At 40.9% G+C, this 15,485-nt stretch overlaps 1 protein-coding gene across 16 annotated transcripts in view; it reads right to left on the reverse strand.

Moving 5' to 3' along the window:
- The window catches only part of LOC135209052 (protein bicaudal C homolog 1-B-like), a 167,447-nt gene that overhangs the window by 41,210 nt on the left and 110,752 nt on the right, over positions 1 to 15,485 (reverse strand). For 11 of the 16 annotated variants that reach the window (XM_064241609.1, XM_064241614.1, XM_064241612.1 and 8 more), the window contains 4 exons: positions 10,368 to 10,544; positions 6,104 to 6,336; positions 5,166 to 5,294; positions 4,280 to 4,389 (listed from right to left, as the gene is read on the reverse strand). In XM_064241609.1, the coding sequence (XP_064097679.1) occupies positions 4,280 to 4,389; positions 5,166 to 5,294; positions 6,104 to 6,336; positions 10,368 to 10,544 (649 nt within the window). Of the gene's footprint in view, positions 1 to 4,279; positions 4,390 to 5,165; positions 5,295 to 6,103; positions 6,337 to 10,367; positions 10,545 to 13,155; positions 13,638 to 15,485 lie in introns of all 16 variants that reach the window. The other 5 variants (XM_064241616.1, XM_064241617.1, XM_064241618.1 and 2 more) reach the window with 3 other exon arrangements.

The raw sequence follows: 15,485 nt of genomic DNA on the forward strand, positions 1-15,485 counted from the left end.
AGTGGCCTTCCGAGATTTGTGGGCATAAGTGACGTGGGGTAATGGTTGATCTGTCAGGGGCGGGGTTACCTCGAACGGAATCAAATACCCGATCCTGAGAACATCCACCACCCACTGCTCTGCCCCTAGTTCCTGCCACACCTTCCAGTGATTTGCCAGGCAACCCCCCACTGGTGTGGCCGAGTGATGGGAGGCGCCCATTATATCTTCTTGAGCCTCTCCCTCTTCCCCTATTGCCCCTTCCTCTGTTGTTTCTATTGTGAAAGGGCCGATGAGTTATCCTCTTTGGGGAAGAGGGTCTTGTGACTCTATTAGGGATGCTATGTCTCACTGTCTTCTTTCGAGACATCTGCTGTTGTCTTCCCTCCAAAGGAGTAGTTTGACTGTTAGACGTTTTCCTAACTGCCTGTTGCACCAACCTATCGTTAGTGTCCATCCTTCTTCTATCTATCGCATCTTCCAGTATGACCTCTGGCAATAGTAGTTGCGATTCCAAGATATCCCCATTCCTCATTGCTAACAGGGAATCCAAATCCACATTGCGGCTTAGTCTAGCCAATGCTGCATCTCTCCTCATTAGCAGGATATTTGCCCAAACATTGGCACTTACGTTTGTCAGGTACGCAATCGCCTTGGACCCTGACTGTAGTAATCTAATGAACAATGGTTCATCCACTACTTTCCTTGTTGCTTCCGAGGATGCAATTTTCGCCACTGCTGTTGACCAAAGGTCTAACCAGGACGCAGCCTGAAAGACAGAAGAAGCTGTTGCTTCTAACGTAGCAGCCTCTTGGTACGTCATCGAAGGGCACTCCATTTTAACCTGATCCAAGGTTAATCCAGGCCTTAACCTTACAACATTAGGGTTCATTTGTCTAGACAGCAAAGGGACCTTCGGTGTCGTATAATATTTCCTTTGCTTTATCATTGGAGGGGGAATAAATTTAAATGATCTATTAGATCTTAAGGAATTATCCCTTCCTGCAATCTTTGCGTTTACGTGTTGCAAGACCGATTCCGCACGACTCGAACAAGGCAATTCATACGACACCTTGGTATCCCTCTTTAGTCCAAACGCCATGTCAATTTCAGGAGGAAGCATACTGGCCGGTGTTTCTGTCTTCTCCGAAAGGCTATTGAATTGACGAATCAAATCAATAACCTCTGCATACGAGGCCAGAAACTCTTGGTTTTCTCCTTCCTCCGGCTCTAGTGTACCACTCTCCGTCACGAGGGATGTTGTCTCGCCTCTATCTTCTGACAGACGGCCCGGAATTCCACGGCCGCGGTCTCTTTGATCTTTGCTGGCCGCTGTTGGCTCGATCCCAGATAGTCAGCAGGGGAACGAGAACGTCTCACTCTTTCTCTGCTCACGGATCTAGAGCGAGAATCTCGTCTAGATCTCCAAGATGAAGGCTCCCTTAAGACAGAGGTAAGTTCGTCTCTATTAGCATTGGCATCGTTTTCGAGCGTCGGCGAGCCCGGCCTCGGCCTTCTATCCAGACGGACACTGCCTTCCACGAACGTATCCGCCGAGGTTGCCAACTCTCTATTTTTCGTACTTTTAATAGGAGCCTTATCGTCCTTCGTACGTATTTTGAACGGCCTTACGGGCGAAACTGGGACCTGCATTCCATCCTCTGCTGCACCTTTCGCCGCCAACGTCTATTTTACCAGAGGTATCGCAGTTTTTGCGATCCGAACTGGCAACTCCGCCTCGGCCGCTAGCTCGCCGGCCGTCACCTCTCTCGCTTGTTCGGACTCTTGCGAACGGCTTCGTCTGCCAACCTTGTGCTTAATAGCCACTGATTTTCCGACCTTCTTGCTGACTTGGAAATGACAGTCTTGGTCCGAAGAAGAGGAAGAATTGATTCTTCTCCTCTTGGCCCGAGGATCCGCTAGGAACTCCCGAATCCTCCTCCAACGCTTGACTGGCGCTCGCCGTGACGTTATCGGACTTAGCGATGACGCCGAACTAGAGGAAGAAGACGAAGAAGGCGAATCACACTTTTTCTTTTTGTCTCTTATTCATTCTCTCCTCTATATCCTGTAATTTCTGCATTACAGTTTGCATTGACGGGTCAGAAGGCGTATTAGCGTCTGGGTGCAGCGAAAAAGGCCGAGAATCGGTCTGTGACGTCATCACGCCTGCCATCTCAAGAGTGTGACGTATGTTGTGACGTCATCCCTCTCGTAGGGAGAGACCGAGAGGTTTCTGTGGCAACCGCACGTTTGCTGCCAAACTACCTCCCACGTTCTGCATCGCTGTAAATACTGAGTGGGATGGTGAAGCCGCGGCATTAATTCCCATAAATTGCAAGCCCGGGGGATGAGGAACATTCAGCGCTGCCGGACCCTGCTGGAACCGTGACGTCATATAATGCGCAAGCAGACCATCCAAGGTTGGTACGCCTGGTAGGCCTAGCGCTGACCACGTACCATCTAACCTATGCACTTGAGTAGCAGGAGCCTGGAACAAAGATGGCGGATCTCCCCCTCTACTTGCTGGGAACAAAGGAGAGTGCAAATTATTCATAAAATTACCCAAGGCCCCTCCTGACGTTTCCGATACAGAACCGCTAGGAGAAACCGAAGGGGTATGAGACAATTCAAAAGCAGGTGGAGAAACATATGGAGCAGCCTGGTTTATTACCGATACAAAAGAAGCCAGTAAGGTTTGGTCATCCAAAGATGGCGTCACCCCCTTTCTTTTGTATTGGCTTTTCCCATAGAACTTCTTCCACTGTTCCACTGACCAACCGCGACAAACAGAACACGGATTAGTAACCGTACATACGTTTTCCCTGCACCTACTACACGTGGATGAGGATCGTCGACACCGAAGTTAGGAACCTAGAACATGGAAAGCCATTGACTCCTGGGCATTTCCTTTGTCTCCTCTTCGAAGCGGTAGACGATCCCGATGTTGAGGCAAAATTCTCCATCATACCACGTATACACTCTTACCACACACTGATCACACTTGGAGAAAGAAAAGGAATGAAAAATGGATAAAGAACGGGCAAACTGAAAAACCGGCTTTAAATGAGATAGACAGTAACACGTCTTATCTTAAAGGCGGTAGGAAAATAACTGATGGGTCACAGGTAGCCGTGGGCATTCTGGGTATACATGCCCCGTGACCTGGTATAGATGCCATTAGTCCCTGGATCTCACAAGTGTAATTTTAATTCTACCGGTTTCCAGCTTGGCGCTAGTAAATCCTAATGTTAAGACCGAAGGTTTGTTTCGTGTATGAACAAACAGCATTACGTTACATCGATCTTATGAGCTCACGATTGACACTACCCTCCAAAAAAAATTTGATTTATCTGTTCCCCTTTCATAGTATAGATTTCATTTTTTTGGTTGCCTCAATATCAGTGTGCTTCTGCTGTCAATCTGGGCATAAAAAGGATGACAATTATTAACATTGTGAGGAATATAGAGTGATAGCCCGAATGTACCCATCTCACCACTGAGATACACTTATAAACTGAGAAATGCATCAGTGGATGAGGAAAATGGGGCGAAAGGAGGTCAGAGAGACAAGTTAGTGTTTGGTTATGATTTACATGAGTTCTACAGGCTTATGGGCTTAAGAGACCAAGTGTTCAAGTGGAATGACTGAATGGAATGTAATACAGAGTTTAGTCCAAAAGCCAAGCACTGGGACCTACAAGGTCATTTGGCACTGAAACTGAAAAGGCTAGTAAAAAGGTCTGAAAGGTATAACATGAGGGATGCTGCAAAGAACCTTCAGTAATGCCTGATGGCAATACCCCCTTCTCTTGGGGGGTAAGGAGGAATGACCTTCTTAAGGGAAGGAATGCAGGAAGAATTATATAAATACATACAAGTGACATACATACGTATATAATGTATGCATGCACATATATATTACATAACCGTGGTTCGTAAATGTGCATACTACTTGGCACATGCGTAAAATATACATGCTATACATATATATACACATTGCAATATTAAAAGGGTTAAAGTGAAAAGATAGACTCATGGCAAAGGATGAAAAGTACAAGGGAGAATACCATTTGAAAATTCCATAATCTGGTAGTAGTGAGAACGACACTACCAAAGAAAAAAAATACTATGTTAACTTCTTCAATTATTTCATAGTAGAACCCAAAATCCAATAATACTACTCAAGGCGTGGTCTATTAAATGTGGAGAAAACTAGGAAACCACAGTATATTAACAATCGAGTCAATCATGGTAAATTTGAATGGCAGTTTATAGGAAAAATTATTAATATACTCACTTTGTAGCTGTGCGCTGCATAATACGTTTCAAAGTTTCATTATTACGTCCTAAAACAAAATTATGATGTTGTGGAGAAATCTCCAAGCTCATCTGAACAGGCATTTGTTTCTGGAAAAAAAAAGTAAAACTTCAAAAGTTTAGATACAAACAGCATCAAACCTCTTGACTTAGTGTATTATAAGTCCAAGGACATGGCATCTTGTAAGAGATTAAATAAGAGATGAATTCTAGGCCAAAAACAACTACTACTACTTATGTAACTCCTGCTTGTATGCTAATTGAATAATACATTTACTATCTCTGGAAATTTGGGGGAACTTCCTTCATCCATGCTCTACTGTTTAAAAATGCAGCCGAAGTTGAAAGTATTTTTGGGGGGCTTGGAAGGGTGCGTAACTTATCAAGTCAGTCAATGTTAAGCAATCATGGTTAAGAACTGCATTTGCTGTGAATATTCCTATGAACAAATGAGATCTGGCTTTGATATGAATAATTGTAACGGAGATTACACTTTAATACTTTAAGAATATTGCATTATATCAAATGAAGGGTATAAGGTTATGAAAAATTGCATGCAACTTTGCCTGGACTAGACACAGGTTGTGCTCACATTCAAGTTTTTGCCTGGAGCAGACACAGGTTGTGCTTACAATCAAGTTTTCAAGTGTTTAATTCACGTTCTTGGACTGTGGGTTAAGGTAATTTTCCCGTTTAATGCAATATTAATCTAAAATATTTTTCCTTACTGGTAATGATGAAATGCAACCACATCAGGAACCACAATATAAAGTTTATATAATTACACAATCCACATCAGCATAAGAAACACGATACTTGAGTGAGGTACATATATCAATGAATGATGCAAAACATTCTAAACTTACAGCTAATGTATCACAATATGCTTGTAAAATACAAAGGGTGGCTTCCTTTACACGAACCGCATCCAACTCGTCTCCCCTCACTGACCCCACAATCATGGGAGTAAGATCATCTGTTACTTTCAGATCAACCTGCAACATATTCAAATATCTGGCACTCAGAGGCTTGTAATTTTGATAGTGATGTCTTTCAATAAACAGACACTAATTCTTGAGAGGCAAGGATTTGAAAATAGAGATTAATTCACAAATAAAAATCTCATACAGATCCTTGCAATTCAATCCAAAACATTATATCAAAATTAGCAAGTTTGAAAAACATACAGCAATTACTTTCACAATGATTAAAGAAGATTTTCATGAACTAGGCAGGTTAAGTCCTTTCCTTCAAGCTACAAACTAACTTCTGGACATTAGGTAACTATCATAAATACCAAAGATTACCTCATCAAAACACTTCCTACGTAAATGTAATCAGAGTACACGTGTTGAAAGTCTGGTTACATATCTCCACCGTATTGCAACTAGAAACTTCTAAATTGTCATTGCTTAAGTCTCATATTTCCATTTTCCTGAAATTACTGTAACAATCCAATGAAATTTTTTCGGCATTGTACTATTGAAATTTGCCAATACATATATTATCTCCAATTAACTTGTTAAAATAAGAAAAATACTATTTAATTGAAAACACCTACCAATGATGCCAAGCAGTGTATAATGGAAATAAGATGATGAAAGACTAGTACTATAATATAGATAAAAAGTTGCATCACAGAAATTATGCTCACTACCTACTGAAGATGCATTACCATATATCAGCCCAGTGGATGATGTGGATGACATCTCTACTCTTGAAGGAGTAGCTTGAAGGATTAAGACTTTAATGAGCAAAAAAAAAAAAAAAAAAAAAAAGATGCACATGCCATCAAGATACTTACTTGCACATTATATGTATTTTGCAGTTGTTGTATGAGCAAACTGGGATCTGATATGTTGATGAATTGAGCACTAGCAGAGAGAGAGAAAGTGAACACTAGAGGTGTTAAATTTCTTATACATGCCCTGGCTTCTTCCAAGCCTGACAAATCATCACCCCGGCCATTTATGGATACCAGATTGCTCTTCCTCACCTCACTGTTTTTGTTGCCATCTGGAAAATGAATGCTCACACCTGTGAAATAACAAGACACTTTAATTTGCATGCAGGCCTGGCGATCATGTGAGGTTCTTTTGCCATACGGAGGGCACAAAAGTTTTCTGTCATATGGAGGGCACAAAGTTAAAAAAATCAATCAATCAATTTTTTTAATCGCATTATTACCATTATAAATTATAATGTATAAGACACTATAGATATACAGTACAGTCGACCCCCGTTTTTGCAGGGGATGCATACCAAACAAACCCCACCCCCAATGAATACTTAGAACCCCTATAAAAATGCTTAAAACTGCCCTTTTTGTTCATTCAAACTCGAGAAAAACCCACTAAAAAGTCTTATACCTGGCTTTTTAACTAGGTTTTATCACAAAAAGTGCATTTCATCATGAAACTGATATGAAAACACAGTAATTTGGGGATATTTCTCATAGAACACATGAATTTCCCACACATAATGGGTAGATATGGTTAATCGAAGATTAATCCGCGAATCTTGAGAACGCGAATACTGGGGGTCCACTGTACTAAACAAAAATTTACAGCTGCAATAATACAGATCAAATAACTTCCTACCCTAACAAGTAAATAAATGCTCATCACTTCCTATGAAGAAAGTGCATATATATTTAGATTCATTACAGGATATAGTACTACAAAATTTAAAGTAAACAACACCAACTCAAAACATTGGTATAATCTGATTACCTAAGGAAATCACGCACCCATATAGTCCTGTACGAATTAAAGCAATGACAAGACATGTTGGTATATGACTTCATCGGTAGACACGTTCAGTTCAGAGCTATTGCACTCACATTGCATCATGCTAAAATGGTACAAGAATAGCCACTTATTATTGTAATTAGTATCAAGTCCGACACACAGGCTTCGATCCTGTAAATTCTACCTCATGTATGTAGGATAAGATTCTCTATTATGTATTGAGCTTCGATGCTCACGTTTGCTATGATTTGATCCTATATGTTTTGTATTTGGTACATTCTACTACGCTCATTCCTCATTTACACACAAGCAAAGAAGATATCGTTTTATTATCGCCCTATATAAGGCCAGTGCAACCTGCGGCCCTCAAAGACTTTTCAGTGAAGCCCGACCCTTCATAGATAAATATTATGCAGTGCAAGCCCTTGGGGCCAGCTGCCAAGCTGAAAATTTACTAAACCCCAATTACTTAAATTCTTAAAACTCATGTCTCGTTGAACTATGTCATAGTTCATAGGTGGATTTTTTTTTTTAAGAAAATGTCATGTACTGTGATGCCTTTTTGTAACTACAGAATGTTTTTCATAAGTAAGAAATCACAAATTCTTAGTAATTTGTATTTTTCCTAGCTATACTTATCCCGAACTACTATCATAAGAAAATCCTGGATGTCAATCCGGTACCGACCAGAAAAAATTGGTTATTCCCTCCCCGACCCGCAGCCAGGTTCGTACCCCAGGGGTCGAAGATCACGACTCTGACCTGGTCTCCAGTCCTTTCCATGCCTCTATGCTCTATCTTCAGATACACAGGGAAGGAAGGGAGGGCTTAAAAACAGTAGTTCGGGGTAAGTATAGCTAGGAAAAATACAAATTACTAAGAATTTGTGATTTGTTCCGAACACCGTATACTACTTACCTCGAACTACTATTGTAGGAGTCTTATTCTTTAGGAGACGGGAGTATCTGACACGGAGAGGCCTGGTCTAAGGTTAAGAGGTAGTCTTCCCTGAAATGGGGGGGGGGACCGCATTGCCGGATTAGGGTGCAGAGGGGGAGCCCCTGCCGGGGTGAACCGACCAGAAAGAGGCGGCTGAAGAACGCCGGGGAGTGACCTACAGCTAGATGGAGGGCTCGCTTCTCTAACAGAGGCAGGACCTCCAGTCAAAGTGCCTTCCTATGACTGGGGATCCGGGGACAGAATGCCCCACTGTCGGGCTCCCCCACCAGGGTAGGTTTCTTGTCTAGGAAGAGGATCCGGTGGCCGTCCCTGAGGATCTGGATAGTCCAGGGATCGGCCCCGAGATCCTCCCAGTCCCGCCAAAGTTTCGAGAGGCAACCCCCCACCCTAGGCATCAAGTTGGGTAGAGGGTCTCGACATCTACTTCCTTCTGGGGAAGCAGCTTCCCTTATCTCTCCAAGAGGCCGAGGGTCTGGCTCTAACAAGCAGGAGGAGGACTGAGTGGCTCTGGAGGAGGGTTGAGTTCTCTAAGGGCCCCATCCTCCTGAGGACGATTCCAACATGCTCGAAGATGGCCCAGCCTCAAGCCTGGACCCTTGTCTTGGTTTCTGCGGATCTTTACTACGACGGGAAGGTGGTTGCCTGAAGGAAGAAGACGCCCTGTAAATGATGGAGTCCTGACTGGCCTTCCTCCAACATTCCAGGGCCTCCTCCACCATATGGTCAGGAAACAGGGACTCTCCTGACAACCGAGGGTTCCTGAGGGCCTTCACCTCCCTGTCTGGAAAGCCCTTAGGGAGGCGAGCCAGAACGGCATCATGTCTTCCCTGTAGACTGTGATAGGGCGGAGGGGGGCTGCCCAAGCCGGAGGGGCCGTCATGGGCCACCCTCCGAAAGAGGGGAATACCCCGAATGCAAGTCAGGCGGGAGCCGAAGTCCCGAACAGGACGGAGCTTGGCTGGCTTGAGAGGGGCCCACTGGAGCCACCAGAACTGGCATGGGATCCACAAGAGCTGCAGAGGGACAGACCTGAGGGGGAGCGGGGCACCCTACAGTCAGGAACAGACCTCTGAGACCGGACGGTCAGAGAGCAGTGGCATCTATGGCATAAGCCATCCCGGTGGCAGCTGCTCCTGCTCCAACCCCTGCGGTCCTGGCTACGATGGGGAGATCTGGACCTATACTTAAAGACCATCTTTTACTTACACAAGTAAGAGGAAAAACTGTTAGGGAATAATCACAAAACAGAGACGGAATAACACATTACTGTATTTTTTTCAAAGCATGAAGTCCACATTGCTCCACTAAAGCTTTTTTGAGGTCACAGACTCCCTTCCATTTACTTGCCAATTACTTTCTCTTGGTACTGCACTAGTATTTGTTATTCCTCTTGAAGACCTCTCAAAAAATGAAGCCCAAAAACCATCAGAGGCATAAAGGACATACTATAATCTAACACACTTCTTTTGATTTTCTTCAGGCCACAGTTACTTGGTGTTAAGTTTTATCAAATATATGACAGCAGCATATTACTTAATGCCAAACGAGAGCAAGTATTGCTGCAGCCTAACTGGGTGTAATTCTTTGGATGAAATACTGTATGACAAATTTTTAATCATTTGTATATTTTACAGGTAACAAACCCTCATCTTAACAATAGGATAAATCTTCCGGTGCCAGCTGGAAACTGGTTAAAAACAATAAAAAAAACTGTATATGCAAGGAATCTGTGATATCTGGGATCTAAAGCATATTAGAGGTGGAGAATGGTCACCGACCACGCTTGAACCCCATGACGAATTTAATCTTTCTTCAACCACCTTGGAGAGCTGATGTTCGCTTTAAAATTTAGGCCCAAAATGTCTTCCTCCTAAGTAAGCACGCCCTTCAGTTACACAATCACCGGATGGAAATGGTCATTAAGTGATATATCTCTCCCAAGGAAGATGGTCCTCTACTGCTTGATGTTTGTTGAGGTTAAGTGAAATCATACAAAAGACTACTCTGCCTTGTGGGTCACATCAGCAGCAGACTCCAATTATAAATAAAGTCTAGCAATTTACTTTGTGGGAGTGCTGGGTTGATGAAATGCTGAAGAACCCACCATTATGGCAACAACTCCAACGATCTTTTCACAAAAGTTATTCATGAAACATGACTGGCCAGATGCCAGCACTTCAATATAAAGATCACTAAAAAATATATGTAAACAGTTCTAAATCTTTCAATATGTACCAGAATCATAAAAGTTGGTATAAAAAAAAGTAGATGTGCACTCATTATTTAAGCAGACACTCATCCAACAATACTAACCATGAAAAATTAAATTTACTGCATTACTCAAAATTCATACTTTACCTGTACGTTTTACAATAGGTTGGATGGTGTTGCCACCTTTGCCGATGAGATGAGAATGATGTACCCAAGACACGTCAAGTTTCATGGTCACTTTACTGTGGGGTTCCAATTCATGTCGAACCATTGCTCCAGCAATGCGAACTGCCTCAGGCTCACCAACCACCCGCACATGAGGGTCTTAAAAAAAAATAAAAACATAAGCAAACATTCCAGATCACAATTGTCTGTTCGTTCTTAATTTTCTCTGCATTGCATTGATGTTATTGTACAAACATTTATAAAAACATTTTTCACTACCATGGGGTAGTGAATCATTGCATTAAATATCCAAATTTTCACAATACAGTATGTAAGTAGACAACTTGCTTACAAGGAAATAGAGTTTACCATTAAAAATTAGAATGATAGCACATATTAAAAACAAAGTACAGAGGTATTCTCTTGCCCTGCCCTTTACTGGATGAGGTTTACTGAGAAAGGCAACAATCAAGGAACCAAGGGATAGTAGCATGACAGCTGAAGTCAGCATGTTGTGGCTCAGTGTGGGGAAACAAGTGAGATGGAAGCTAGTCCCAGGATGCCAAATCATCTGATGAAATCTGTCCCTCTACTGACACTGCCAGTAAAGAACTGGTAACCATAATTTCACCATTTCACAAAGCCCTCAAATAAAACAAATGTAAACAATACATAGATACGAATTTACAAATTATGCAATGCCAGCTGAAATCTTCAAGGAACATACCTTGTAAGTCCTCCTGTAAATACTGAGACAAGTCACACTACTTAACCGAATGAGCTATAAACATATTCAGGATGACAATTCCAAGTATTCAAAGTCATGTCAATTCTACCTACAAAACCTAAACAAATACAGAGCTACCAATTTCCAAATTTAACATTATCAAACCACAATAACTCCATATAACAAAGGCACAGTAACACAGGCCCAGTGGAAAAAGAAAAAGCCAAGTGGAAAAAGAAAAAGCCATGAATTCACTGGGAAAAAAATGACAATTTTATGCTGTCGAGTACAAAAATATTTAGCTATAAAAATGTACGTGAATAAGCATGTTAACCTTAAGAAAAAAAAATATAATGGAAATGCAAGACCAAAAAAAAAAAATATGGAAATGCAAGTAAATAACAAACCATTAATGAACAACCTGGTGAAAAATGAAGCAAATAAACTAACTGCCCTGACAGTATCCTGCAAGATGAACATGTCAAAGACAACTACCCAAAAAAAGAAATACAGTATATAATGGCTAAAACGAGGACAACCACAATTTAAAAACTAAAACTGTATACTCCCTATCCTGAGAACATAATGAAGCAAGATCACAAAACATTGATGAATGATACAAAAATATTAAAGGTCTTTCTCATGAAAAGAAAGAAGACAAAACTAATTCTAGCAAGTAGAAGTCCCCCTGCAAACAATGGAAGTTAAAGAGCCACCTTCTTTAACAATGGCAGTGAAAAAAGTTCCGTCATCTGTAAGTACAGGCTGTCCCCGGGTTACGTCAGACTCCAATTATATTCATTAAAAAATATGTTCTGGATAAGGTGGATTTTCTGACATTACGTCGTCGTCTTCTGCCAAATGGAACAATACGAGTACATTCAGCTAAAATATAAAAGTAAAAATTTGGAGGTTTTTGGATGAAAACCACATTAGAATGCAAGCGAAATACTGTACAGTACACCCAGAGGATTGCGTACAGGTTCTGGGATGTTCCTGGCAATGATGTTTTCCTGGTTACAGTGCGGTCAAAACGGAACCCCCAACGTAAACAGGGACTGCCTACATTCTGCCCTTGAATTAAACTGTGTACTATACAGTACTACTATATACTTCCTAGAACAGCTCAGACTGTATGCAGACTATATACAGAACCAGGAAGTAAATCCCAATTATTCACACAAGGAAAAGTAGGTATGTCGCAAAGAGGATTTTGGGAATTTGAAAGCAGCATTTACAACCTGAGAGATGACTGAATACCTTAACAGATGTACACAACTTCTCAACAGATCATTCCAACATTGGATGAAACATGTAATGAACCTGAGTGCAGTATAGACACTAAAGGATCTTGGGCACTTCCTACGAATCACACATGAATCTTAACTTACTCAATACCCTTCAAACTCTCTAGCTTGCCTCCCTGGGGGGAGAAGCATTACGGTACTCCATCTCATTCAACCAACTTTGCCTAACCACAGCCTCTTGCTAAAAACAAATAAAAAATATCCCTAATATCAAAGTTTAACACTTGAAACATTTACAGAACAAATATCATCAAATCAGCTCGAACAATAATAGCAATCATATAAATACTACTATCTTCACTTACAAGGCAAACTGATACCTAAAATGCTTATCTTATACCAAAACTAATTTTGCAATGATCTACATATCCCATGAGAGGGAGTTCTGAGGCATCAATGATCAAGCAAAATGTGATTCCAAAAAAATAATTTCCATTCTTTGCGGAGTTAGCAGACTTATGGCAGATGATACTAATCTCTAGAAACTCCCTGGTTAAAGAGTTAATAATCAAATTAACTAAAAGACAACATACAATTGAATATAATAATGTATACAATTCAGAATATAAAACATGACTACATGTTATCGCTTGGTGTACTGTTTGGGCCAGAACAACCATCATTTTTAAGATTATCATGACAAAACTGGACAAAAAATAAATAAATAAATAAATAACCCTTCGATCTGAACAAGGGCATATTCTGCTTGTACAAACAGGCACCTTTTCACACTTACCCTCCTCCTCATCAGGTGGTAAATCTATCTCTATATCTCCAGCAAAGATGTCCATTTTTTCCGATATAAAATCCTCAGTCGTTCAAGAGGATTTAAGGACAGACCACTTTTGAGAAATCAGATCGTGTAGGACTTCTGAAGGCCAGTTCAAGGCCGCATCCTTTGATTCCCCAAGTCATCTTCCAGGATTACACTCCACAATTCAAATCCTTCATAGTGCATCACATAATTCCACATTTCAGTAAAGAAGTTTCTTTGCAACCAAAAGTTTACACAAATTTTCTTTTAAACTTTACCATTTTCTTCGTTTCCTTGACTTAGATAAATACTGAATCGCTAAATAAGAATTTTAATAGTTTCCTGCCACAACATAAATAACTATAAGGCCACACCGCCCATGACAAACTCCACATTGAAATAAGGCATAACTCTGACTTCAGGTGTTTACGTAAGATAACAGTCCTGTACTTTCTCCACCAATACTTGAAAGAAAAAAATAAAAAATTTGTTTAAATGCCACTTATACCAGATGACCGAGCAAATCTCAAAATTTCTAATACTTCACATTATAAATTATACTTTGAGCATATCAAAATCCGGAAGTAAAAGAATTTTATTCCAATGCGTATGAACAAATGGCTTTGTTATGAGTACACTACACTACGCCACCGAAGTAAGTGGGTGGAGGCCAGTCATCGCAATAGAGCAGAAATTCTGGTTTTATCTCTTCACCTTTATCTCTATCGCATTATCATTCTGCGTTTTCTTAAAAGCTCACAAGATGTGGGGGAAAGTGCAAGGCAGAGCGCCCACCGATAAACGGTTTTCACCTGTGATTTACTACAAGTCATTCAATAGCTTTTTTTGGCAATAAAATCACGAAAAAATTATTCCCCTGCACCATGAGAGAGAGAGAGAGAGAGAGAGAGGAGAGAGAGAGAGAGAGAGAGAGAGAGAGAGAGAGACTACATACGTACTATAGATTTCATATTTATCAGCTTCGGAGAACTGAAGTCATTGCATAACCTTCAGAAAAGACCATTTGAATATTTCCCCTTAGGATTAGCGATTTTATTAGCCCTGACCAGGTAGGAATAATATTACCACCATTTCATATGTGCATACAAATGCAAGGCTGAAAAATAATTAATGCATGCTTTAGCAAGCTTGCATATTAAACAATGCCCCCGCCCCCTTACCTGAATAAAAATAACTGCCGAAATTCTGTTAAAAAGTGATCGCGGCCCAAGATGCATCAAGGAGGAATTCAAGAGCTCACAAACAATATATATTTCTAATTATATCTCTTCCAACCAAGTTACACCAATAATAGCAAATCTTCGTTATTACTGTAGAATATCAGACAGTATCCCTTTATTTACGAAGAACACAGACACGATCATTCGGAATTTTATTTTACTTATTTTAAAGGCTTTATGACCATCGTTCAGAACTAATATTCCTCATATTTACGCCGAACGCAGACATAATAATTCGTTATTTTCATTTTAAAGGTTTTACTCGAACGTTCAGAACTAATACAACTCCTAATATCATCAATCAGCTCATACGATACGAGAATACGATCTTGGCTACACGACTCAAGTACCCATACTTCTTGGTTACAACCATAGCGCTCTATGGTTAAAACGAATAGGAATACTGATCTTCAATGACACGGCGGTTCCAAAAATTCAAGATATACGATCACCAAGTTTCTCAGACCAGTAATACCACATCGCCTCGCGCTGAAAGACGTTGAAATACCCCCACTGATCGCCCACTCGACCTTGTTTCAATTGACAGCGAATCAACCATTGAAGGAGAGGTACTACTCCATCTTGAAATGACAATTCTCCAATTCTTTTCCACTTGCCAACGCGGATGAATGGAGCTGTGAAAACGTGCGCAGTCGACATATTTCTCTGATCTAATAGAGAGAGAGAGAGAGAGAGAGAGAGAGAGAGAGAGAGAGAGACCTATAATGAACCCGTTGTACGGATGTTAAAAGAAGCCCTGTAGTACAAGTCCGCTTAACCACATAAGCCCCCTGGGAATTGCTACCACTACTATTACTTACTAATATAACCGTCATTACTACTACTACTATAATAATAATAACTTTAAACGTACCAAATACCACCATAATATCACTAAGTAAATGAATTATGAGCTATTTTCCCCCACCAGAATTGAGTTCTACATCACGATGGACATAAATATTGTACTACCTCCAACACCCACCCCTCATCACCATCAATTTCACTCCAACAGCATCTCCGCCATCTCCACTGAACTCCAACATAACCCCTCTGCCTCTCCACCAATTC

This window comes from Macrobrachium nipponense, chromosome 37 (genome assembly GCF_015104395.2).
Source record: "Macrobrachium nipponense isolate FS-2020 chromosome 37, ASM1510439v2, whole genome shotgun sequence".
Taxonomy (NCBI): domain Eukaryota; kingdom Metazoa; phylum Arthropoda; class Malacostraca; order Decapoda; family Palaemonidae; genus Macrobrachium; species Macrobrachium nipponense.